The sequence below is a fragment of the Nematolebias whitei genome, chromosome 14, assembly GCF_014905685.2.
Source record: "Nematolebias whitei isolate Nwh7 chromosome 14, NemWhi1, whole genome shotgun sequence".
Lineage (NCBI taxonomy): Eukaryota > Metazoa > Chordata > Actinopteri > Cyprinodontiformes > Rivulidae > Nematolebias > Nematolebias whitei.
Window position 1 is genome coordinate 32,371,780 of NC_056511.1, and position 27,783 is coordinate 32,399,562.

At 39.8% G+C, this 27,783-nt stretch overlaps 1 protein-coding gene across 1 annotated transcript in view; it reads right to left on the reverse strand.

Moving 5' to 3' along the window:
- Positions 1-27,783, reverse strand: part of gabra3 (gamma-aminobutyric acid type A receptor subunit alpha3) — a 285,967-nt gene that overhangs the window by 159,130 nt on the left and 99,054 nt on the right. Inside the window, exon 2 of the mRNA XM_037688046.1 lies at positions 11,730-11,836. Coding sequence (XP_037543974.1) covers positions 11,730-11,815 — 86 coding nt within the window. The 5' untranslated portion in view covers positions 11,816-11,836. The remainder of the gene's footprint in view (positions 1-11,729; positions 11,837-27,783) is intronic.

Here is a 27,783-nt window from a genome sequence, read left to right on the forward strand (position 1 = left end):
GAACAAATCATTCCAAAGAGACTAATCAGAGCTTTATCACATTTATACACCGATGAGACACACATTGGAGGCAATGAGGGGTTCAGTGTCTTGCCCAGGGACACTTCAGCATGTGACCGCAGGTGGATTCAAACCCCCAACTCTTCAATTGGAGGACAACTGCTCTAACCACTCAGCCACAGCCACCCAATTACAAAGACCACAGCACTGACCACCAAGCCACGGCAGCCACACTCAACCATTGCGCCTAGTGATGGATACAATTGCTCCCTCCACCCAATAGGATCCATCACTCTGTGCTGCCTCAGACAAACAAAAACAAAAACCACCACTTTTCTTCTACACAGTGTACAGTAACTCCTACCCATTTGAATATCTTGCATTAAAAACATTAAGGTTTACTTGCATTCCCTGTTCAGTTCCAGTCCAGAAAAACACTCATCTCGAAAACTACGAAACATTCACTATTCAAATCCCTCAGAGATTGGGGACATCAGCTTGTTTAAAGCTGTCAATCATTTAAAGGTCATCGATAGAAGAGAGGTCATCCCCCGTGGGTCATCACGGTCTGCACAACACATGATTTATAAACTGCTGTAGTTTCTGCATGTGGTCTGAAAGCAGCTGGATGAATCTTAAGTTCTGGCTTCTGTTAATATGACAGCAATAAATGCAACTAGTCTCAAATGAACGGACAGTGTAATAATTCGGAGCGTGCTTTTGGAAAATTCAAGATTACCAAACATTATTTTTTTAATATACAATTAAACAGTCAGTTTTGTGCTTTGGCAGTGAAGCTTTTGGCTCAGAACAAATCCAGCAAGAGGATTTGAGTGGAACAGTGATGAAAAGATAAAACGTAATTTTGAGTCACTTCGTTCTGGTGAAGCAATCAGACCAGTGTAGACCTTAAATACTGGATTTTCAGATGAAATTATCATCTTATAAGAATCTTAAGGCATCTATCTTGCGCTGATGTCAGCTTAGAGACACAAATTTAACAAAACTTTTAAAGTGAACCAGCTACAAGAACCCACTACATTCCCATATATATATATAAAAAAAGATCCAATTCTTTGAATTTTTATTTTTTGCTCGTGTGCAATGCAGCTCAGGTGGGTAATATAGTATTTTTTTTATTGCTGCACATTTTCAGTGTTTTTATACTTCATGATTTAATATATGGAACAGAGAGAGAGACTCATATTTGTTCCAGGAAAACAAAAGTACTGTCCCTGTCAGCAGTGGAAACTGTCCTGGCGCTGCTACCTTTAATCTAAAAACAAGTCAAGTTTTTGCTTTGCCAACAGCAATACAGAAGTCTTATGCATACCACTTGCTTAAAACAACTGTATCCAGATGCAATGAATCAGTTTCTATAAAAAAAGAAGCTAACCTTTTCTTTGAACATGTCGAGCGTGCTGGCGTGACATTTGAAATGACAGTGTGAGCATCTTAGCCTGTACTTAAAGGCTTGTTTGTTCAAAGCTTCTGATTGTGCTTCAGAGGGATTTGATGGTGGATGTTGCTGTGGCTGAATTCTTCTGTGATGACTGTTTCGTATACTGTGATTTTAAACAGCCTTTTCCAGAAACAGTCAAAGGCGCTGCTTCTGTTAAAGCAACAAAAATACCCTTTTAAAGCCACAATTTTATTGACTGGTAGTATCTCTAAGGGCCATTTTAAACCAAAGTTGAGGACAGTTTGTGCATTCAGCGTTCAGCAGTGCAGACAGCTTCTTGCTTTGTTTTGACTCATGTCTGCAGGGGATGTTTCATAATTGGTGACTTAGAACGTCATTGATCAGACCCGCACTGTATCAATAGAAAACTGATGGAGCCGCTGAAGTAATTAGAACATAGATCAGTGAAACTGTACGGAGTCAGGGGGTGAGGAGGATGGCGGAGTGGTTACAATGCTCAAATTCCAGCCATTCTTTAGTTGTTGACAGTCTAAAGATGGTTCACATCTTCTGAAGCGTGGCTCTGAGGACGCCAGTCAGAATTAATGACGGCCATTTTGAAGTGGAGGCGTGAACTTTTGACTTTGCTTCCCCATTTCCTGACTGGAAAACAATCATTTCATATGACAAATTCACGCAGTCTTTGTTTATTCTATTTTTTTTTACCTCTTTAAGAGCAATAAGAGTGGAACAGTGGCTCAGTTGGTAGAGCTGTTGCCTCTCAGCGAGAAGGTCGCTGGTCCAAATCCAGGTCTGGGGGCCTTTCTGGGTGGAGTTTGCTTGTTCTTTCTGTGCATGTGTGGGTTTTCTCCAGGTACTCCAGTTTCCTCCCACAGACCAAAAACATGCATGTTAGACTGATTGATAACTCTAAATTATCTCAAGGTGTGAGTGAGAGAGTGAATGGTTGTTTGTCTCATGTGTCCCTGTGATGGACTGAAGACATGTCTGTCCCCCACCTCTCGCACAGCGATGGCTGGACATGGGCACCAGTTATTCCCGTGACCCAAAAAGGAAGAAGTGGGTAAAAGATAATGGATGGATGATAGGTGGATGGAATAGCATCAAAAAAGAATCATACAATAATAATTTAATGAAGGAGCACTTTCTTCATTAGTGACAGCTGCAAAACTGAAGAAAAATTTAGAGTGCTGTGATTAGACGGCACCAAAAGAGGATTACTGACAACCTGAGATCTCCAACAAAAACATTTTAACTACGCAGCAGATTCTCATGTAAAGGTCACAATAGGATGCATCACAAGTATCGGAATTGTCCCATTGTGGGATAAATAAAGTTTTATCTTATTTGATCAAAGTGTGATCATCGGAATGAGAAATTGTTCTAATCATCTGTATTTGGACATGTCTGAACATCTGATCAGAGCTTCCTGACAATGACCAGAAATGACTAAAAACACTCATCTTCCACAGCAAGTGGCATATGAAGATGGATGTTATTTTCAAAGTTTGCAGTGGAAATAAATACTGCTTCACATTATTTATTTTTGTATTTGTTGCTCCCTTCATACATCTCCTCCTACATGTCACTGCATGAGTGCAGCTACAGCGTGCGCTCTCAGGACATTACATGCAGTGTTCCCTCAGCGAGGACTGAACTTGGCAAAAGGGCCTTCTCCTACTCCGCTCCCGTTTCCTGGAATATCTTACAAAAAGATGTGAAGCTCTCGACCTTGACCTCTCTAAGTGGCTTTTAAAATCTGTTAAGTTCCTGGCAAAAAACAATGCAGACAAGTTCCTGTTTTTAGTTTTCTACACCACCTTACAATCTAGCAGTTTTTTTTGCTACCTTTACATTTGGTTGCCATTTTATTTTAACTTGTTTTAAAAAAAAATGTACACATCTTTTATGATTGTCTATTGTTGCCCACTGTTGTCATCACTCTTTGTTAAAATCAGGTCTCTCTTGTAAATGAGTCCCCGAGGCTCAGTGGAACTATCCTGTATAAATAAAGGTTGAATGAATGAATGATACAGTATTAACACAACTTTGAAACTTACTTATTTGTAATTGTAATATGCAGGTGTTAGTCAATTTTTCATAATTTGTATTCAACAGCAAAACATTTTGAACTAAGTAAAATGTCCCAACTGAACAAACCGCTCAGCCCCAGTCCTCCACAAGCCTCCATTTAGATGTGTTTAAGTGTCAAGTGTTCAGTAAAAGCTTCACTGTTTCTTTGATCCTGAGTGGACATAAGCAAACGAAGGGGCTTCACAGAAATTAGATATCACCATAGCATGATCTTCAAATTTACACATTTCTTTCTCATAAATGAACCAAAATTAATTAATGTTGCTTCTTTTCTCTGGCAGATTTATAAATGACAGAACAAACAGGTCTATAAAATAAAATGGTGCTGAGGCTGGAAGACTGATTCAACATGGAAGTGTCCTGGTTTAAGTGAACATCTGCCCAGAACACACGCAGGTGTGAGAACCTGTGTGAGCACCATTATCATATTTGGCTCTCAGTGTAATCACTGTAATGGACTGCAGCGCGGCAGGACACGCAAACGTAGAGAAAAGTTGAATAAATTCACCACTTTGAGGAGCATTTTACTCGTAATTGTAAACTGTGAAGGGTGAATGCATTTCCCTGAACATTTATTTGAAATGTAGGTTTCTGGAGTTGAAATGCATTTTGACAAGATGCCCCGTAATAATGAAGTATCAGATAAACACTTCACCTGCTTTAAAACATCCATCCATTATCCAACAAAGTTCAGTCAGATCATCTGGACAGTTTCATTTTTTTTTTTTTTTTTTGTTGAGACGCTTCGTCCTTGATCTAAAGGACTTCATCAGTTCGAGGAGACTGAATGTTGTGGCTCCTTGGACTGAAGGAGTCTATTGGATGAAGGATGAAACGTCTCAACAAAAAGAAAAGAAACCGTCCAGATGATCTGACTGAACTTTGTTGGATATTAACCTAGATTATTAAGCATGAACTTTGATATCCATCCATCCATCATCTTTACTCACTTCTTCCTTTTTGGTGTCACAGAGGTCACTGGTGCCCATATCCATCAGTCCGTGTGTGAGAGGCGGGGGACACCCTGGACAGGTCTCCAGTCCATCAAAGGGACACATGGAGACAAATGAGACAATCATTCACTCTCTCATTCACACCTAGGGACAATTTAGAGCTACCAATCAGCCTAACATGTATGTTTTTGGTCTGTGGGAGGAAACTGGAGTATCTGGAGAAAACCCACACAGAGAGAACATGCAAAGTCCACCCAGAAAGGTCCTCGGCCGGGATTTGACCCGACAACCTTCTCACTGAGAGGCAACAGCTTTACCAACTGAGCCACCGTACTGTTAAAAAAAATAAAATAAAAAAAAAACTTTCTTCTCCAATTTGAAGCTGTTCAGTAAAATATGAAAATACTTAAATTGACAGCAAATTAAATAAATTCTAGTTTGACTGTCATCATAGAACTGTGCGTGTGCATAACTTAATTGTGTGTGAATTAGTGTCATGGTACTCTGCTGTGATTGGAGGAAGACCCAGAGGAGCTAAACGGTGATTGGCTACGTGACGAACAGCACAGCATAAGATGAGCTGAAGAAGTGACGATGTCTGCTTCCACTCACTTCCCAACCAGCCACAGCTGACCTGCTGTCGCATGACAACTTTAGCTCACGTCGTAAATACTGTAGTTTTTGAGAGTTTGTAGGCGTGAGCTGCCACTTTATTTTAAGACATTTTCTCCTGTTTTTGTTAGCGCAGTGAGGCGAGAGACCTGGGTTTTGGTTCATTTGATGTTTCTTCAGGTAAGAGGAAGTATAGTGAGGATAGTTTGTTTAGTTTATTGTTTTGGCCAGAGCTCACCCTGAAGTTGGTAAGACTCCACAAAGTCAACAGTGTCTAAATAAAATCACAGTTCTCTCATACAATCCTGACTCCGTGGCTGCTCGAGCGGAGCAGAAGTTGCAATCGTCCATACTTAATTGCGTCCAGGCAGCTGGGTGCAACACTGCTGTACAAAATATAATCAAACATTAACTTTTGATTTGACCATGGTTTAGTTTTCTTCGACCTCACCACAAAGCCATTTTCCTGCTCATTTAATTGGCGAAGCGGCTCAGCCGAGAACACATTACCCTTGTCCGGACCTATGACACATCGACCTTGACAACACGACTCAAACTGAATGTTATCAGCTGACCAGGTCACATCTCAGAGTGATGCTCACCCCTCTCCCCCTCAGCCTCGCTGTAAATAATTCATGTGAGACAGGCTGAGAAAGTGAACAGAGCCTGGGCAACATGGGGGCCAATCATTTGGCAAAGTGTACGTACAACTCTCTCATGCTTATAGCTATTGATTAAGTGCCACGTTAGCAAGAAGCTTGGCAATAGATTACCAACAAAATAGACAACAAGGCGGGCTTGCTGTCCACACATGTTAAGTGTTGACTATATAAGAGAAGTCGAGGAAAGCTGATGAAATGATGGGGCTTCATCTTGAAATATGCACGGCACATGCCGGGAACAAATACTTAAATAAGCTTCTTGTTTCCATGTAGGAGCAAAAAGCAAATGTGGAATGTGCGGAATGACAAAACCTTAAACACAGGATTTGTCTGTTACACCTTAATCCGTTAAGAAACTCCTCTGTGGCAGCTGCAGTAAAGCCGATTTCGAGTCTGCAGATAACATCAGTGGGCATCAGGGAGATGGCAGCTCTCAGAGGGAAACGGCTCTGCTGATATGCAGATATTCCGAGGGGCTGAGGATTATTCCTTAACTCTGATGGACACTCTTAAAATTCATACTCCAGGCAAGTTTGGGTGCATACACGCCCCCCACCTCCCCACAGAGTTTAAAAATCATTTTTCTCTAGAGGGGGGCTGTGCAGAAACTTGAACTAGGTGCCCTGCTCCTTAACTCAAGCAGCTGGTTAATAATTGAGATGTGTGAAACACCTCGTCACATGCTACATTAGTCGCTTAAGACCAGAAAATATGCTGCTTATAAAAAAAACCAAAGATGTTATCTCTTGCGGTTTCAGTTTGAGTGTTTTTCCTCATTCGAGACAAAACATAATTAGCTGCATTTGTTGACATTTTTAAAAATTGGAGGCATTAGGAGTGAGCCAACACAAGTAGTCATTAGCCGTTTCCCTTTCTGTGGATTTTCTGTGGAAACAGGCAGCATGTACTGAATGCACTGATACTTACAAAACCCTGAAATGTCACGATCATCCAAGACAATTTACAGGAAACATCTACATTTCATTAGATGTGTTGTTGTGCACAGGAACATCACACTGCTCTAAAGTTTCTGTCTCAGTTTTGTGTGTTTGCCTCGAGTGTTTATTGCCTCCTTTCTTATCTGATGCAGTATCTGCTGTAAAATGATGTTGCCACAGTTTTAATGGTCATGTGGAAAAAGAATCTGAATATAAATATAAAGTCTCATGCTCAGCTATGCAAACGTGGATGTATGGATATAAATCAATAATTCCTTGGATAGTAAGATAATCAGCAGGACTTGTCTCTGTTTCAATAGAGGGGGTTTTCAGCAGCGGGATTTAAAGTGATTAAAGTCATCTTTGAGGAAAATTTAAATAACTGGACAAAGTTAAGTAGTGTTTTTGGTTGAAATGCAAACCCCTTATTTTTATTTTTTTTTTACAAAAAATATACATCACTTCTTCATACATACATAAAATATGATTTTCAAAATACACCAACATATGTGTCAACACATGATCTAATGTGACAGTACAATAAATGCACATCATACAAATTCTTTCAAGAGGTGATCCTGAGTAAACGGGTGTTAATACTAAAGGTTTGTTAAAAAAGTTACTTTAGACCTCTAACACAGCGCGTCAGAACACAGCTGAATGTTACATTAGCAAACAACCTCTAAACAAAACAACAAAAAAACATGTTGGACTAAAAGTTTAAAATGTCCCATCATGTCATGGCACATGATTTATTTTTGAAGGTTGTGTGGTCCAGTACCTAAAAATAGTACTGATAAATAAAAAGAAAAAAAAGTAAAAATATCCCTTAAACATATTATATTCGTTAAAACATTTACTCATCTAACATTTATGGTGTTAAAATGTACCACATATGGGTGGGTATCCATCCATCCATCCATCCATCCATCCATCCATCTACCATCAATCTTTCTATTCATTTATCCATCTATAGATCTATCTATCTCTATCATCTATAGATCTATCTATCTCTATCATCTATAGATCTATATATTGCTATCATCTACAGATCTATATATTGCTATCATCTACAGATCTATATATTGCTATCATCTACAGATCTATATATTGCTATCATCTACAGATCTATCTCTCTCTCTACCCATCTATAGATCTATCCATCCATCTATAGATGGATGGATAGATCTAGATAGGGGAGGAGGGGGAGTACAGGGGCCTGGTGAAGGACTTTGTTGGGTGGTCCCATCAGAACCAACTTTTGCTGAATACCACTAAAACCAAAGAGGTGGTGTAGGATTTCCGCAGAGCTCCACCCTCTTTGCAGCCCATTGTTATTGAAGGATCGGAAATTGAGGTGGTCTCAACTAGGGATTGAACGAGTATATAATTTTTAAACTCGACATTAACATAATAAAACCCGAGTAGACCTAGAGTATTTGATGACGTCATACATCTCAAGATACAAAAATAAATAAATAAATAAAATCGCAAAAAAGGTAATTATTTACAAAAAAAAACAAAAAAAAAAACATTGGGAGCGTATATTATGCTCCTACCATTTATCATACTGCAAATAAGTCAAAGGAAAAACTAAACTATTAGTTTTATTATTAAACTGCAAACGTGAAGAAACATGCAGCACGTCAAAAACGAAACTTAAACCGAAATTGGTTCTGGTTCGGTGGATTGGACCCGGTGTTACACCATACTCTGTGACCTGCAACAATGCAACACCGCCCCCTACAGTCATACGGTGGTCACATAATATGACGTCACTACGGATACTCGATATTAAATTTTTAACCGCGATAGATGTCCTAGAAATCGATGTGTAGATTACTCGAGTACTCTGTTAATGCCCAAGTCTCAACCTATAAATATCTGGGTCTACAGATGGACACCAAGCTGAACTGGACTGCTAATATGGATGCTGTGTACAAGAAGGGGCTGAGCAGAATGTATTTTCTCAGAAGGCTGGCCTCTTTCAGGGTCTGTTCTAAGTTATTGCATATGTTCTACCAATCCATTGTGTCCAGTATACTTTCTTTTGGTGTTGTGTGTTGGGGAGGCAGCACTAGGAAGATGGACATCCGAAGGCTGAATAGGCTCATTAAGAAGGCGGGCTCTGTGGTGGGTCTGGGCCTTGACTCTGTAGAGAAGGTGGTGGAGCAGAGGACGCAGTCCAAGATCAGGGCGATCATGTCCAATCAGGGCACCCCTTGTACTCTGTCCTCTCTAACCAGCAAAGTTCATTGAGCTCCAGACTCCATTCACTGAGGTGTTCTACTGAGAGACTAAAGAACTCGTTTGTCCCTCGTGCCACCAGGCTGTATAATTCGGCCAATCCTAGCAGGAACCAGAGAAGCTAGCTGGTTTTTGTCCCCTAACATAGTTGCTGCTTTATCTCCTCTTGGGTTGCTTGTTTAATTATTATCAATCTTTTTTTAATAATAGGTTTTTATTATTATTTTTTTATTCTGGTGTTTTTATCTTGTTGTTTGTGTGTATGAGAGCTACAGATTGCCATGTAATTTCCGTCGGGATCAATAATGCATGTATGTATGTGTGGATGTATGATTGATCCATCCATCCATCCATCCATCCATCTTTCTATTCAGCTATCCATCTATAGATCTATCTATCTCTATCATCTATAGATCCATCCATCCATCCATCCATCCATCCATCCATCCAATCTTGTTGAATGAACCAAACTATTTTTGCCAAAAAATCCTGATGCATGCTCAATAATCCAAGTAGAAAAATTAAAAAAAGTTAAGTCTGGTCCTCTGGATATTCAAAAATCAAAACAAACGAAACAAACAAATAAAACAAACCAAAAAAAACAAAAATATATATAAAAAAAAAAAAAAATATATATATATATATATATATATATATATATATATATTTGCCAAGTTTTATAACATAAGTCCTATTATAGGCCAGTCTAAATTATTATATATTTCACAGAGCACTGGACGAGTTTTAATGAAACTCTTAGAAAACACCAACTGATTGTTTTGTTTATCTTGTCATCTTCATCTACAACTGATGAACGCTAAAAGTCAGTCCATACAAAGATGGCTTAAACAGCTCATTGACAAACACCAAAATGGCTCCAACCCCTTATTTTTACAGATACTGGGATACATTTTGATGTGGTGGCAGCACGGTGGCGCAACTGGTAGAGCTGCTGCCTCTCAGCGAGCAGGTCCCTGGTTTAAATCCCGGTCCGGGGGCCTTTCTGGGTGGAGTTTGCATGTTCTCTCCGTGCATGCGTGGGTTTTCTCTGGGTACTCCGGTTTCCTCCCACAGACCAAAAACATGCATGTTAGGCTGATTGGTAACTCTAAATTGTCCCTAGGTGTGAGTGAGAGAGTGAATGGTTGTTTGTCTCGTTTGTCTCTATGTGTCCCTGTGATGGACTTGCGACCCGTCCAGGGTGTACCCCGCCCCTCGCACAGTGATTGCTGGACATGGGCACTGGCGACCCCCGTGACCCAAAATGGAATAAACGGGTAAAGATAATGGATGGATGGATTTTGATGTGGTACAAGCTGAGAACAGAAAATGCAACAGCTTTGTTAAGAATTTTATCATGCTGGGCAGCGGGCAATATGCATTCCTTCAATTTTAATTTAGATACATTTTATTCATTAAACAAAAATATGGTTTAAACAAGATCAAATTTATTGTCACTGTATCGTCTTATTCACATTGTGTACAATTAAATAAATCTGACAATGCCCTAAAGGTACCAAACACAGAAAAAATTAACAGACCCCCACAAACAAACAAACAAACAAACAAACAAACAAACAATAAATAAATAAAATCAGCCTTTGGCAAAATTTAAAATCAGCTCCAATCTCTAAATCATACTGACTGAGTCAAGACATAATATATTTTGACAACATAGCTGCTTCTTCAGAAAATGTATTTGTTTCCATGTTAATTTTGACTGTGCTGTCTTGGCATGTTACATTAAGGATAATGCAGACAACCGATGTTAGTAGGAATGTGTAAAATATTAAATATGGACGAGAATAACTGGCATAAAATAAATAAAACCACCAAATGGGCAGATGAATTGTTGAATACAGAAACAAAACTGCTACTGGATTCCCCACCTTTCTTTAGACGGCAGCAGTGAGTTATTAGCGCCTTTTTGGCTTTTGTCAGTCTTTATACTGCGTAGCTTTAATGTTCCCGTACAACTGGGACACATATTGTTGCGAACGATCTCCTGCCAGGTTTGGCCAGCGTCAACTCTTGGCCTCGTCTCCACATTTAATACATGGAAATATAATGAATGCACGCTCCTAATAAGCAAGGAGAGCCAAGTGGCACAAGGACAAAGCAAACAGAGCTAATCCCTGTCACAGCCTCCTGATTACCTGCTCCAGCTTCCATTCTTTCCCGTTCGGCTTTTTCTTTCCCCAACCATGCAAATTTGGAAGCGTCACGTCTGCCACAACGTCTTACCTTATCAACAAAGCTAGCATGGTAACCTCGCGCAATCTCTTCATTTCAAATTACAAGGAGTGTTATGAAAATGACTTCTGGAAGTGCTGGAGTTTTTTTTTTTTTCTCGCTGACTCCAACATACAGACTGAAAAATGTGCACAGGATGCAGGAGTGAAAATGCTGTGAATGGACAATTGTAGCTGCGGTGTGCTGCACAATGCAAATGAATTCAGCAGTCAGTGGAATTTGGTGCAGGGAGACTTCATATTGATGGGAGGACTAACTCAGTTTTGTATTTGCCTTTATTTATTTTTTGCCTATTTGAGAGCAAATTTAGAACAAGGGTTGGTTTATTTCTCTCCTGCAGTAGGCAGACTGGCACCATTACAGGTCACTTAATTTGACAAACTGACAATGACAGCTGAATATATTTGCTTCTAATAGTGTTTGTTAGATCATCATTTGCTCTGGAGCAGTACGCCTGATTGATAATTATTCTAAGAGACACCAACAGGGGACGTGAAGACTTGGAGGGAAGAGAAAGGGTGATAGAAAACAAGGTATGTTGTTGTACCTGACTTCAGGAAGAAGGCTGAGAAGAAGGAGCAACACCCTCAAGATCAGGTCCTGGGATTTCTTTTTCCACAACCAAGTGGCCATGTTGCTTCAGACAAGAGGAACCTGTAGAGAAACGGAAGAGGCAGAGAGAAACAGCGTCATTATTACGCTGAAAAACAGCTTTGGGTTGGATGACAAACATTAAAAGTTCATAACAAGTAGTAATAGAATAATGAAGTTTTAGAAAAGCTGCAAATACATCAGAGCATCCTTCTTACTATTCTTTTAACAAGAGGCACACTGGTGTCGCCCGTCGATGAGGGATGTAAATAGAGAATGTTTGTAGTTTTAAAGATGAGTGTTTTTATGGACTGGAATTGAACAGGGAATGTAAGTTAACCTGACTGTTTTCAGTAGGGATGCACAATATTACTGGCATGGTATCGGCCGATATTAGCGTTAAAGTTAAATATCGGACATCGGCCATTCCATCTAAATAACTCACCGATATAAAAGGCGCTGTTTTGTATGACAACCCAGTGACAAGGATGACTGCAGCACCAGCACAACGTGATGACGTAACGCGCGCCTAATTGATCTGATCACGTCACTAGAGGTAGGTTTATTTTATTTTGCTTGTTGAAGCAGTGCAGTGTGACAGATCCTGGCGAATGGAGGGAACAATTTAATCCACCAACAGGTGCAATGGTGGAGCCAGGGGGTAGCCAATGGTGGCTACCTTCATCCACCCCAATCATGAGGAAACTACACTTTAAATCAATACAACTAAAAAACATGGCTTTCATTGGCCATATGTGGCCAGTTTACATACACACACACATATATACATATATATGGTAGTGGCTATCTTTGATTTTGGCGTGACAATCCAATTTTCGTTAGTGACCTTTCTTATGTCTAGATGCAGCCACACAGCAAAATGAAAGTCGGTACCTTCATTAATTTTTGATTAATCTTTTCAACAAGCTGAAATGGACAGGTGGATGGAAGGTATTTCCATGGTTGTGTATTGCTCCACAACTGTTGAACAAAATATTCACAGTAGTCCCTCGTTTATCATGGGGGAGCTGTACCCTGAAGACCCACGATAAGTGACAACCCGCGATGTAGAAATAGTAGTACAAGTAGTAGTTTATTATATATATATATATATATATATACTGTATATGTATAAAGGCGTTTTAAACCCTTCCCCACTCTTGCAATATTCTAAACAATGTTTCTAAACTATAAACACTCTAATTGAGCACAGAATGTCATGATTTCCTTCTCTCTGCCTCCGTGATCTTTGCCACCTGCAAGCGCTCTTGGCCACGCCCACTTCTCCACTCTACACAGAGAACAGCTGATTAGCTGCAGTAGGAAGTTTATCCTGCAGTGTATGCTGCACAAAGGTGCAGAAGCAACTAAATAGTTTAAAATAATTAATTTTAAATAAAAAATCCATTCCGATCGCGTGGCTCATGCATCAGTTTGCCAATTGTGTGTCATGTCCAATCATATTTTGAAAAACCACGATATAACGAGTCCACGAAAAACGAACTGCGAAGTAGCTAGGACTACGGTATTTTGATACTCAGACAAAATGTGCAAAACTCAGCAAGAAATTTAAAAAAACACTCTCAATAGATCTAAAAGTAAAATCAGGTCCGCTGGACAGATTCTTCTTGTTGAAATGTTTCGTCTTTTATCCAAAACACTTCATCCAAGGAGGGACGTTATCCAAGTCATCCAGTACTTTTATCCAAGAGACAATAGTTTTGGAAAAACACATAAGAAAACCCAGTACACTTTAGAGCTCTACGGTTCAGCGAACTTAACAGTAGAAAAGTTTAAAGAGGCACATAAAGTCAAATAAAACTAGAATTTTGACATATTTTACAGTTTTTACTCAATCACAGTTTAGGTTTTATGATATTATACAGAATTTTCAATTGATAATAAAGATGTTACACAATAACATTTGTCATCTACAAATTTGGAAAAAAAACCTCTTCTTACTCCCACAAATTTTTAAAATACCTAAGCAAATTATACTTCAAATTGTAGATACTTGGCTTTGATTTCTTGTCTTGTCTTCTTTTAAATTCATTTGTCTTAATTTCCTCTGAACACAGGCAGCTTCCACTCATTCAGTTACATTTTTAACTTGTATCGCTGTAGTGGACTAGGCCCATGTCAAAACTGACCAGATGGACAGAGACTGTTATTTCATTGATCTGCATCCAGAAATACAGTTTGAGCCATCTGGAGACTTTCTTTCTTGAAGTAATCAAGTAGAAAAGACAATTCTCTATGATCATTGCCACATTTAAATGAGTTGACTTCCGGGTCATTTTAGAGCTTTCTGATTGGTGGATGGACCAGATCAGAGGTGTGGTTTGTGATGTAAGGTGTTATCAAAGTCAAGGGCAGAGAATGAGATTACTTAAAACAGACAGAAAGATTATTGGAGAAAACAAGACTTCGTGGAGCCTCTACTCTGATTATCTGCTGTAAAGATTAAACATGACATTTCTTCTCAGTAAACATTTTAGTTGACCGAAGCCTGAACTTTAACATACTTACAAATTTGCTCATTGAAGACAGAAAAATCAAGAAATGCATATTAACCTGATTTCTTCTTTGAATGAGGAATAAAAATCATTACTTACTGTTTATGTAAATAAAATGAGTAGTTCTCTTCAACCTGTAAACATTGAGTGAACTAACACAATTTGATTATCAAACATTTGTAAAATAGTAATGATCATAGAGAATTGTCTTTTCTACTTGATTACTTCAAGAAAGAAAGTCTCCAGATGGCTCAAACTGTATTTCTGGATGCAGATCAATGAAATAACAGTCTCTGTCCATCTGGTCAGTTTTGACATGGGCCTAGTCCACTACATCGCCAACATAAAACACAGCAGCCGTAAAATAAACCATAAGTGACTCACACTCTTCTGGTGCTCATGGTTGATATACGTCTTGAATTACAAATATAGCTTTTGCACAAAGACTGTTTGAGAGTCATTTTCAGTCTGCATTTCTGTCTGCTTCTTGTAAGAGTGCTATCAGGGAGTGACAGACAGATGTGTGGTTACTATAGTGACCACAAAGACCCACTTACAGCAGCTTGAATGCATCTCTTGAACTGTTATCTTTACACTTCCTTCTTTTAGCTCAGGTAATGACGTTTGGTTGGGAGTTTAAGCAAAAGCTGCATTAGCCCCCCTCAAAATAATTTCAGAAATTATTATATTCATTTTGGTTTTTAATTTGTTGAATTAAATGCATTCCTATTCCCAATCTCACCTCAGTCATACACATTTATACAATATGATTTTGTGATTTTCACAACAACATAAATCACATCGTTTCACGAGAGACACAAATCAAAAGAAAGATTTGGGTCCAAGTCAACTTTACGAGGATTGAAGAAAACCATAAAGTTTAATTGAAGTTAAAGGAAGTTGATCTGAGCAGGAGAGCAGAGGGACAGTATTTTGTTTTTCTAAGCAGCTCAGCAGACCCATGACCTGGACTACAAAGCAGGATTAATGGCTTTCTGAGGTAACTTCAGATCAGTTTGGGATTTTCAATATAAAAAAGCTGGTTCGCATTTCAACTGGAGACATAATCTGTCCGAGAGCAGGTTAGCTTTCTGGATTAGTAGTCGATACACAACCACTCTCTTTCCTTAAGAAGAAAAATCCCACCTGTGTGTGTGAGAGTGGGAATATTCCCTCTCCTTAAGACCCACTGTTTGATGTTGTGAAAAATCTTCCAAGTGAGACCTTATCTAAGCACATGACAAAAAACACATTAGTCCTTAACTTATAGGATTCTTCAGGATTTAATCAAACAAACGGTACTCCCATGTGCTCAGTTGCTGAGATTTGAATAGTGAATGTTAGCAGCTTTGAATACAAGTGCTTTTCCGTAAACCTTAATGTTTTTGGTGCAAGATATTCAACTGGGCAGGAGTTACACTGTGTATAGAAATAAAGGTAGTGGGGTTTTTTTTTTTTTTGGGGGGGGGGGGGGGGGGCTTTGGGTGGCCTTGTCTGAGGTGACACAGAGTGACAGATCCTGGATATATATTTATATATAAAACTAAAAAGTAATTTCCTCCAGGCTGGAGAGACTGTCTCTCGGTTGGCCTGGGAATGCCTTGGAATCCTCCCAGAAGAGCTGGAAGAGGTGACTGTGGAAAGAGACGTCTGGGTTTCCCTGCTCAAGCTGCTGCCCCATGACCCAACTTCGAAATAAGCGGAAGATAATGGATGGATGGATGGATGGAAGGTCTCTTGTAAATGAGTCCTTGTTACTCAGTGACTAACCTATATAAATAAAGGTTGAATGAATATTGGTGTCTGACTGCATCTAGACATGAGAAAGATCTCTCCCGAAAAGTTGCTTGCCTATAAAATCCAAGCAGGCCATCACCATATCTAAACTGGCCACCCTAATTATTGTCCTGGGTCTCCCTGAATTAGCGCTCCATTGACAAAGAATGTGCTTTTTGTATTCTAAATCATAATAATAGTAACAGTAATATTGTGTATGTTGTTCAGTGTCAGGAGGGCTGTGATCAGTCTTGCATCGAGGAAACTAAACAGCCACTGGCCAAAAGGTTGGCCCAGCACAAAAGAGCAACATAATCAGGCCAGGACTGCGGTCTACACTCATCTCCAGGCCAGCGGTCACTCTTTCAGGGATGAAGATGTTCACATCATGATAGAGAGGAACGATGGTTTGAGAGAGGAGTAAAGGAGGCCATCTTTGTGAAAAGAAATCGTTCATCATTGGAGATGGAGGCCTCCGTGTTCAACTGTCCCCTTCTTACAATGCTGTGATTGCTAGTATCACTCAGCCCCCTGTGAATAGCAAACAGCCATCAGGGTGCTAATGATCCATCGTTAGGCTGATGGTCCTCCTTGATCATGTGAGTAGCTGGTTTTGGCTGTCAGCAACAAACTGGTTGATCCACTGCAAGAAGGTGCTATTTATAAGACTGAGCTGAATACAGCACCTCAGACTGAGGCAGTCTTTTGGATGAAAGACAAAACGTTTCTACAATAAAAAAAATTAATAAAAAAAATTAATGTCCAGAGGACCAGATTTAGGGCAGCACGGTGGCGCAACTGGTAGAGTTGCTGCCTCTCAGCGAGCAGGTCCTTGGTTCAAACCCCGGTCCAGGGGCCTTTCTGGGTGGAGTTTGCATGTTCTCTCCGTGCATGCGTGGGTTTCCTCCGGGTACTCCGGTTTCCTCCCACAGACCAAAAACATGCATGTTAGGCTGATTGGTAACTCTAAATTGTCCCTAGGTGTGAGTGAGAGACTGAATGTTTGTTTGTGTCGTTTGTCTCTATGTGGCCCTGTGATGGACTTGCGACCCATCCAGGGTGTACCCCGCACCTCGCACAATGATTGCTGGACATGGGCACCAGCGACCCCCGTGACCCAAAATGGAATAAGCGGGTAAAGATAATGGATGGATGGATGGATGGAGGACCAGATTTAACTTTTTTAGATTTTTCTACCTGGATTATTGAGCATGCATCAGGATATGCTAAATCATATTGGTTCATTAAAATACATGCAATTCATAGTAAGCCATGTTAAAGCTACTATAAGCTGTTTTTGGTTAAAATAATAAATGTTTAAGTGTTATAAATTCATTAATCAACATTTTAAAAGCAAAAGAAAGGTAAAATGTTTAATATGCATGATATGTTATGCAGTCTAACATTGATTTTGATTAACTTACAAGTTATGTACTCCATATTTAAGTAGTCAATGTATTTTGTTGGTTTAACACTAAAAGTACTTAACAGTTAACTACTGTTTATTGCATTTCATGGTAGTTCACCATGAACGTAAGCTGATAAAGTTAAAAACTAAAAGGAGAAATATGTGAATGATTTGTATTCTTGAGAAAGGACATGGAATCTCATAATTGAACGGGAACAGAATGATTTACTTTCTGCACTTTATGCAGATTGGTTTTATAGTGACTCTGGATTCTTTGATCGTGATGGTGAGCCAAGCCCATGCGAACTGTGGACAGGTGTAAACGGTGTGGCCAACCGAGACATAATTTCGCAGAAGAACCTTCACAATACAGAAAATCCATCTTGGGTTAAAGATAAGATTCTATACACAAAACTCCCCGGGTAGCAACGTTGCTAAAGAACTGAACTTGTTTTTATTTTATTTTTTCATAAAAGGGAAAGAGCTCGATTTAATTTTGATGCTTATGTTACTATACCATACCATTTTATTTATAGAGCACTTAAAACAGCGACAAGGCCAACCGAAGTGCTGTACAGACAAGACAACAGGTAACACACAAAGCAATATACAAAATGAAGTAAATCAGAATATAGACATAAAAACGATGCAGATAATGACAACTAACCAGTGTGGAGCATACAGGTTCAAAACACAGATCATCTGGTGTTGAATGCTACTGAATAGTAGTGGGTTTTTAAACGGGACTTGAAAACCGAGAGGGAGGGGGGCCTGTCTGCCAAGCAGAGGCAACTCGTTCCAAAGTCTTGGTCCTGCTACAGAGAAGTTATGTTGGGAAGCAATAAATTAATCAGTTCGGTATTCGATTGGTGTGACATTACTCTTGGTGGAACCTAGTAGATGTTGGTGTCTGTTCCCTACTCGTCCACTTGAAGTGCGCTACATCTGCATTAATTTTTGCCACAAACTTATCAGTAGTCTAAAACCCCTTAGAGAGCTCAAGGTCGAGAGCTTCAGATCTTTTTGCAAGGTGTTCCAGGTTACAACTGGAGCCGATTTTGAGGTTAGTACCTAATTTTTTTTGTATCCAGCTCCCCAGACAGAGAGAAGGACAGTATTTTTAATTTCCTTCTTTGCTTTGTTATGGGGAACAAATGAGAGCATCGGACTGTACCGTATTCCTCACACCATCTGTCTGTATGTTCTTGCCAACTTCCACAGAGCTCTACCAAAATAGTTGCAAAACTTTAATCCCTGAAAAAGTGATGAAGATGTGCACATCCTTGATAGAGACTAGGGATGCACGATATTGGATTTTTGGCCGATATCCAATACGTTAAAACTTATTTGGCCAATAACTGATCCCTTGTCAGAACATAGCCCTCTTATTTAGGCTTATTTGCTACAAAAATTGTGTAACAGCTGTAAGAGCTGGTGACATATATTCAGTAACAGCCATATGCTATGCATAGCCCTTTAACTTATATTAAATGAAAAGTGTTAAATGTTATTTATTAGCATTAGTCACCTGCGATGCTGTTTCACTTGTGGAGGCTTGTTCCAAGTTCCTAGCTGCAGTGTGGGGTCCTCTGCACTCCTATGCATAAAGGACAGACTTTTTAAGTTCAAAGTTTTTCTCTATCCATTGTGCCGTAAGACTAATCATGCTAACGGGGCTAACACGACGTCCAGATGTCTGTGGTAAAACTCACCCAAGTGCTATCGGCAATTAGCTTCTCAACAACATCGGGAAATGGCGGCTTTTACCTGGGGTAAGGCTACGTTGGAAAAATATCTCTAACTGGGGACCATGTTGCGAGGCTCAAAGTAGTCCAAAAATCAACAGCATTCAGTAAACATTTTTTTTTTTATTCAACCTTTATTCATACAGGCCTCATACAGCCCCGGAGACTCATTTACAAGAGAGACCTGCAACTGTACATGTAGACTGGATGAGTCCCTATACAAACATTCTGCATTAGCCTTTTGATGTTTGTATATTTCTTATTTAGCAGGTGTTTGGGAAAAAAATGTCTGTATTGTCATTTATTGTCACAGATTCAGTCACCTTCAAATTAGCTTTACTTCCTTGGTGGAAATAAACTCTTTCCTTACAGACAATACCGTTATCAGAACTTATTCTTGGTGGAAAAGTTCACCATTTAAATCAATAATTTGCTAACTTTTCTTTGCTTATCAACCAATAATTTGAGACACCACTCCCTCGTGAATCAATTTCCAAGAGCTAATTAGTTTTATCAAATGAGCCCTAGCATTAGGCAGTGATGAAGCACTGAGCTCATGTGTAGCACTGCATTCCTCATAAATTAGGTATTAAACCAACATAATGTTAATTTTGGAAGCATATAATAAAACTGGATTACCGGTATTAACATTTTAAACATTAACATTCTGCAGGGTTTTCAAGCTTCTCTCTGTTTGGTGTATTATGGTCAGTTAAAGTACATTATTTTTACACATGAATCTACAAATATAATAATAATAAAATACATAATGAAAAAATAAGACTAAACATTCTAAGTGAATTCTTTATTATTGCCTATTGCCAAAAGGCAAAGATTAATGAATGTGTTTTTGCTCATGTAAGCCTGGTACACATGGAATCATGGATCATGGAAATAAAAACACAAACCGGATTCCAAAAAAGTTGGGACACTAAACAAATTGTGAATAAAAACTGAATGCAATGATGTGGAGATGGCAAATGTCAATATTTTATTAGTAATATAACATAGATGACAGATCAAAAGTTTAATCTGTGTAAATATAACATTTTAAAGGAAAAATATGTTGATTCAAAATTTCACAGTGTCAACAAATCCCAAAAAAGTTGGGACGAAGCAATAAGTGGCTGGAAAAAGGAAACTGAGCATATAACGAACAGCTGGAAGACCAATTAACACTAATTAGGTCAACTGACAACATGATTGGGTATAAAAAGAGCTTCTCAGAGTTTCAGTGTCTCTCAGAAGCCAAGATGGTAAGAGGGTCACCAATTCCACCATTGTTGCGCAGAAAGATAGTGTAGCAATACCAGAATGGTGTTACCCAGCATAAAATAGCAAAGACTTTTAAGTTATCATCATCAACCGTGCATAACATCATCAAAAGATTCAGAGAATCTGGAACAATCGCTGTGCGTAAGGGTCAAGGCCTTAAAACTCTACTGGATGCTCTTGATCTCCGGGTCCTTAAACGTCACTGCACCTCAAACAGGAATGCCACTGTCAAGGAAATAACAGAATGGGCTCAGGAATACTTCCAGAAAGCATTGTCAGTGAACACAATCCACCGTGCCATCCGCCGTTGCCAGCTAAAACTCTACAGTGCAAAGAGGAAGCCATTTCTAAGCAAGCTCCACAAGCTCAGACGTTTGCACTGGGCCAGAGGTCATTTAAAATGGGAGTGTGGCAAAACGGAAGACTGTTCTATGGTCAGATGAGTCATGATTTGAAGTTCTTTATGGAACACTGGGATGCCATGTCATCCGGACCAGAGAGGACAAGGATAGCCCAAGTTGTTATCAACGCTCCATTCAGAAGCCTGCATCATTGATGGTATGGGGTTGCATGAGCGCTTGTGGCATGGGCAGCTTGCATGTCTGGAAAGGCACCATTAATGCAGAGAACTATGTTCAGGTTCTAGAACAACATATGCTCCCATCTAGACGTCATCTCTTTCAGGGAAGACCCTGCAATTTTCAACATGATAATGCCAGACCACATTCTGCAGCAATCACAACATCATGGTTACGTAGGAGAAGGATCCGGGTACTGAAATGGCCAGCCTGCAGTCCAGATCTTTCACCTATAGAGAACATTTGGTGCATCATAAAGAGGAAGGTGCGACAAAGAAGGCCCAAGACGATTGAACAGTTAGAGGCCTGTATTAGACATGAATGGGAGAGCATTCCTATTTCTAAACTTGAGAAACTGGTCTCCTCTGTCCCCAGACGTCTGTTGAGTGTTGTAAGAAGAAGGGGGGATGCCACACAGTGGTAAAAATGGACTTGTCCCAACTTTTTTGGGATTTGTTGACACCATAAAATTTGGAAACAACAGATTTTTCCCTTAAAATGATACATTCTCTGTTTAAACTTTTGATCTGTGATTTGTGTTCTATTCTGAATAAAATATTAGATGTTGGCACCTCCACATCATTGCATTCAGTTTTTATTCACAATTTGTTTAGTGTCCCAACTTTTTTGGAATTCGGTTTGTACAACGATAATTACAATGATATAATGATTTGTAACACAACATACTTTCCCATTTAACTTCAAGTTTTAATTGATTAATTAAAATTAGCTGAATTTTTTGTACTTCCCATTCAAATATAGGGAAGAGATGCACGATGAGGCAGCGGAGAGCTGAGCCTCACCTTGGACTGTGCAGTCCCTCACAAACTGTGTGGTGAGAGCATATTGCTGTGCCTCTGTATGTTGCCAATGAAATGTTTCTAACACTTTCAATACCCTGACTCGCCATAGTTTAGATGATGTATATACTGTAATGTATGTGTGTGCACACGTTTCATTTACTGAGCTCAGCGATCATAAAACAGCCGCACTCAAGGTAAGGGGCGCTCGTGTGCCAAGAGTTTCTTCTTGCAGCTGCAAAGTAAGAAACAGTGAGCTAGCTACAATCCAACAGCCCATGAATACAATTAGTGAGTCAAGTGCAGCGATTCATTCACTTTTTCCCCAGACGATTATATATAGAGCATATCAAAGCTCAAACATTTTCTAAACAGATTTTCAATCGAAGCAGCAGGTAATAAAGCAATGAAGACCAACACTAGAGCTGAAAGGTTTGCTTCAGACTAGGGGACAGAAGATTACTCACTTTTTTCAAACAGAGGGTAAACTTTTAAAAATTGTCTGTGGCTGACCAGCAAGAAGCCACCTTTCCTGCTTTGATCCTTGCCTTCTTTTTTCAACTTCTGTCAATGTCTGTGCTCAGATGGGATGGGAAGACATGACATGAAAAATTTACCAAGAAGCCTCAGCGAACATGAGCGCATGACCACTTCTATTTAAAGCCAGATTGTGCTAAAAACTAAAGCCTGACCAATATGGAAATTTTGGCTATCGGAAGGTGACTGCCAACAACAGCGATAATGGCTGAAACATTTTTTAGCTTTGTCCACCCCCAAGAATCGAAGTAAACAGAGTAGTGCGGGGCTTCTTCTTTTTTTTTTTTTAACCACAGCTGTTAGCATCTATGAAGCTAAGCTAATCAGATCCATGCTATACTAGTTCCACAGTAGGTTAAAAAGCAGTGCACTGGTCATAAACAGTCTTCCTAACGTGCGTTCACATTTTCTATCCTCCACTATTCACCATAAAGTTATCAAGAGTTGTACAAAAATATAAATTAAAAGAAATGCCCTTCCCTGTTCATTTTTTAGACAGTCAGTCACATATGGTAAAGATCTAATTAGTATCGTCTTCAGCAATTTTTTTTCTTTCTTTACAGAGAAGTAAAGATTTCAGAGAATGTATTTCATTGAAGACGACAAAGATAGCGTTACAAACACTGATATACATTTTACCTCTACGTTAGATTTATTGTTCTGGATGAATTTTACAAGGCATGGTCAGAGGCACGTAGCTAATGACAAGTGGGTTGAAGGATTGAAGTTAATTTATTGTTGTTTATAGATCAGTTAAAATAAACTTACCATGCTCTGTTCAGCAAACTATGTTACTGCTATTACGCTACGTATTGCTCAGTCAGACTCTACTAAAACCATATGAGATCTCCAGGATAGACTTGGCTTAAGAGACTCAACATCAGCATCCACAGTGATAAGATAAAGACAAACAGAGTGTTGTTAGTGCAGCTCATGGACTTCATTTACAAGAAAAAGGTAAGACAATAATGTTTTATTAATGAAATGTGAGTAGTTTGATATGATATATGAAGCATAACTCTCATTAACTGCTGCCAATCAAGAGGAGTATACGCTACTCTGTAGGGTTCATAGATTTGTAAATCTGATTCTGATGGACTCAGGGCCTAGAACCTCACCACACATCACTGGTGTGCATATGTTTGTGTGTCTGTTATTAAAATATCTCATAAAGTACTGGACAGATTTTAATGAAACTAGCAGAAAGTAATTATTCCATATAGATGTGAAACTAATTAACATTTGGAGTCTACCTAAATCAAGACGGCCACCAGAGCCAAGTAAACGAAGAAAGCACAAGGAAGACAGTTAATTTAACAAGAATTGAGCAAAGCTTTGTTTTCATGGTTTGACCAAATTGATGGCAACTCAGATTCATATTTTGACATGAAAGGTGGCAGGCTATATGCATTCCTTCAATTTGTGTCAACTGACACCCCCACCCCCCATAATTTGACTTAAAGCTTAAACAGTTTCCTCAAATGATTTGGGTGGCCGGTGGGGTGGTTGAAGACCAATCCCCTGGTTTCACCTGTGTGCCTGGTAGTGGACAGAACTGACCCTACCTTCTAGAGTGCAACTACTATCAAATTGAATATTTGCACCAAAAACATTAAGGTTTACTTGCTTTTCTTGAATTAGTGGTTAGCATTGTTGTCTAACAGCAAGAAGGTTCTGGGTCCAATTCCCGGTCTGGACCTGGGGTCTGTCTGTGAGTGTGGCATTTAAAAGTTCTCCTAGTCTTTGTGTGGGTTTTCTCTGGGTACTCCAGTTTCCTCCCACAGTCCACTTGATAACCCTCAGCAATGGGGGACATCAGCATACTATTTATCTCTGCATGGTCATATGCTCATTTATGCCCAGACCTTCAGCATGATTAGAGATATTGTAGCTACAGAAAGTTTTATTAAAAACCTAAACTGTCTGTCATATCTGTTAAACTAAGGAACGGACAGACTTCTTCTTCCCCCTCCTTCCTACAGTGACAGTGATCAATTACAGGGAGGCTGCAGTCCAGCAATTTACTGAAAAATTAAATGACCCCTCATTAAAAATGAAAGAGCTTGAACGTGTCTGTACCTGATTTCAATGCAGCCGAAAAACAATGAGAGAAAAGAAGCCAAGTGACTGATGTAGCAGCAGTGACTGAGAACACACACACACACACACGAGACACACACACACAGCGGCTGTGTCACATTTAAAAGGCTTTCAGTGTGTGTGTTTGAGTTGTTGTTTTGCCACTGAACAGAAAGAAGATGAAAGTGTTTCCACAGGGGAACCAGTGACCTCTGTGTTGCAGCACAACCTGAATCAGCGCAGGAGGAGTAAACAAATGAATTGATCTAAAACTACAAATGGGGTCTGTTTGCATTATTAATGCTGCCACTGTCTTACTGCACTACATTTGTCATGAAGCTGAGGTGTACCATGTTGAAAGAGCTGTCTTAATATTGATTAGGAACTGCAGAACAAAGGCCAGGATCCATAAAGTGTTTATATGAGCTGTAAGAAATGTGCTCATTTACTCTGTCTTCTTTAATGAACTCGTTTTCCACATGTAGGTCTATGACAACAGATTCATACAATGTTTTCCTAGACTCTGCGTGTTGATGCTCCCTCTTATTATTTATCATTTGAAACCACAGCTGTTGTTTTTTTATATAGAGTTCAGACGGATGATTTTTTTTTTTTGAGAGATATGGTCTGATCTTTGGCAGGGAATTCAAATTTAGTGTTCACTCCCCTGGTGTGAACTGGCTTTTTTACATCATAAAAGAATAGTTCAAATATACTTAAGTAGATTTTTTTTGGAAAGGTTGTGAACAATTAATATCTTATCTGTTGCTGATAGCTCTTTGAATAACGTTGATTTGATGAAAAAGTGTTTAATTCTGTTTGGATTAATGAGCTACCAGCTAGTTTGAGCAGAACCAAGATTAAAGCTAAACTGGTTTTTAGGTTTTGTCAGTTGGTAGAGCTGCCGCCTCACAGTGAACAGGTCATTGGTTCAAATCCTGGACCGGGACCTTTCTGGGTAGAGTTTGCGTGTTCTCAGTGGGTTTTCTCTGGGTACCCTGGCTTCCTCCCACAGACCAAAAACATGCAAGTTAGGCTGATTGGTAACTCTAATGGGCCTTTTCCACAGCTCCTCATCAGCTCGATTTAATTCGGTTCAACTCAACTCTGTTTGGTACAACGTCGTGTTTCCATTATGCTTTCAGTACTGGTTCCAGTGGGCGGGGTTCAAATTGACATCACGCACCTCTCACTTGTGGCGGCAATACCTTGGAAACAGGGAGAATTTATTTAGAAGTTTCTGCTAAATTTAAAGAATACAGATTATTAAAATGATTAAATTAAACATACATATACACATATACATCCATCCATTATCTTTTACCCCCTTCTTCCATTTTGGATCACGGGGGTCGCCAGTGCCCATGTCCAGCGATCACTGTGCGAGGGGCAGGGTACACCCTGGACGTGTCGCAAGTCCATCACAGGGACACATAGAGACAAACAACCATTCACTTTTTCACTCACACCTAGAGACAATTTAGAGTTACCAATCAGCCTAACATGCATGTTTTTGGTCTGTGGGAGGAAACTGGAGTACCCGGAGAAAACCCACACATGCACGGAGAGAACAAGCAAACTCCACCCAGAAAGGTCCCTGGACCGGGATTTGAACCAGGGACCTGTTCGCTGAGAGGCAGCAGCTCTACCAGTTGCACCACCGTGCTGCCCTTCTTTAAATATATTTGAGGGAAATATTCCTGAGAGAGCCAATGATTTTGTGTCTTTTTATGATTTTTCAGCTGAGTTAACTTTAACAGATTATTTAACAGCCATTAAAGTGAAAACAGGATTTCATGATGAAGTAAGCACAGTTTATTTTTTAAAATCTTCAGATAAAAAAAATAAAAAAAACTTTTTTTTTTTTTTTAAATACATAAAATGTTTTTAAACAATCGTTTCCACCGTCCATCCCAGACCAGTCCTGGTTCGCTGGTCTGCCAGGATCAGGGTTCGGCTGTGAGAAAGCAAGGCCGGCATCTGGGCAATGGCCTTCTGCAAGTCAGCAGTATGATCCTCTGTGGTGACCAGCAGAGCTCAGAGCCCGCAGAGCACGGAAGGTCGGGATCCGGAGCCCGAGCCGGCAGCACGGAGGATCTTCTGCAGTGACCGGCGAAGAAGCAAGGGAGATGATGCCCTGCACAGCCTGAGTGGGCTCCGAAGCTCCGATGGAGGACTGGGGAGACCGGCGAAGCTCCACCTAGCTTGATCTGAATTTTGTCGTCGGCCACCAAGTACAAAAAACGCCTGCACTTCAGCATTAAACACGGTGTTGTCATTATTCTTTTTAAAATATTTAAAATAGGTCCAGCTGCTGCTCTGAGTTCCGAGTAATTGCAAATGGCGGATCGGTGTTTTGAAAAAGTTTCTGAAAGATCCAGTGACTCCGCCCCCTGACCAATCAGTGACCGACATTGTTCTGATGTCAAGTTTTGGTGCCGGCTCAACTTGCTTGGTACCACTAGAGAAGCGGGGACAAAAAAGGGGCCGGTTCCACGATAAAATGACAGTGGAAAAGGGCTCAAAACCATACCGAACCAAACCAGGATGAAGAGCTGTGGAAAACGCACACGTGTCCCTGTGATGGACTGGATACCTGTCCAGGGTTTCCCCGCCTCTCGCACAGTGACTGTTGGACATGAGCACCAGTGACCCCTGCGACCCAAAAAGGAAGAAGCGGGTAAAGATAATGGATGGATGTATTAGGACACAGGGATAAGGAAAAAAAAAACCTGCTGCATACATCATAGTTTCTAAAAAGCTCTATTTCAAAGAGCACACAAGGTTTGTTTGAATGTGGACAGGAAAAACAAATGGTTTAAAACATATCTGGAGTAATGTAAGAGAAGACCTAGAACAAGCTCTGTGACCAGTCTCAAAAGTTTCACAACTGAATCAGAATCAGAATAAACTTTATTGGAATTGCACCGAGGTACAACGCGAATATGTACGTACAGTCGTCAGAAAGATGGGCGGAGTACACGAAGCTGCAACTACAGGAGAGCGCGGCCATTTTATCCTTATCAGAAAATAATCTTAGATAGGAAAAGGGGGAGAAACATGAGGGTAGATAGTGGTATTACAAAAAAGATCTTTCACATCTTGTCTATTAGGACACGATTTGAGACGTCAAAAAACTCTACCAGCAAGCACAATTAAAACATGATTACATTTGCATTTGACATCGAGGTGTTAAGATTTGTCCATGAGCGCTTTTTCAGATCAGCCACAGTTTGAGGATGTTAATCCAGCCAGCAGTTCTGATAAGCTTGCACAGAAAGTTCTCGGGGGGGGGT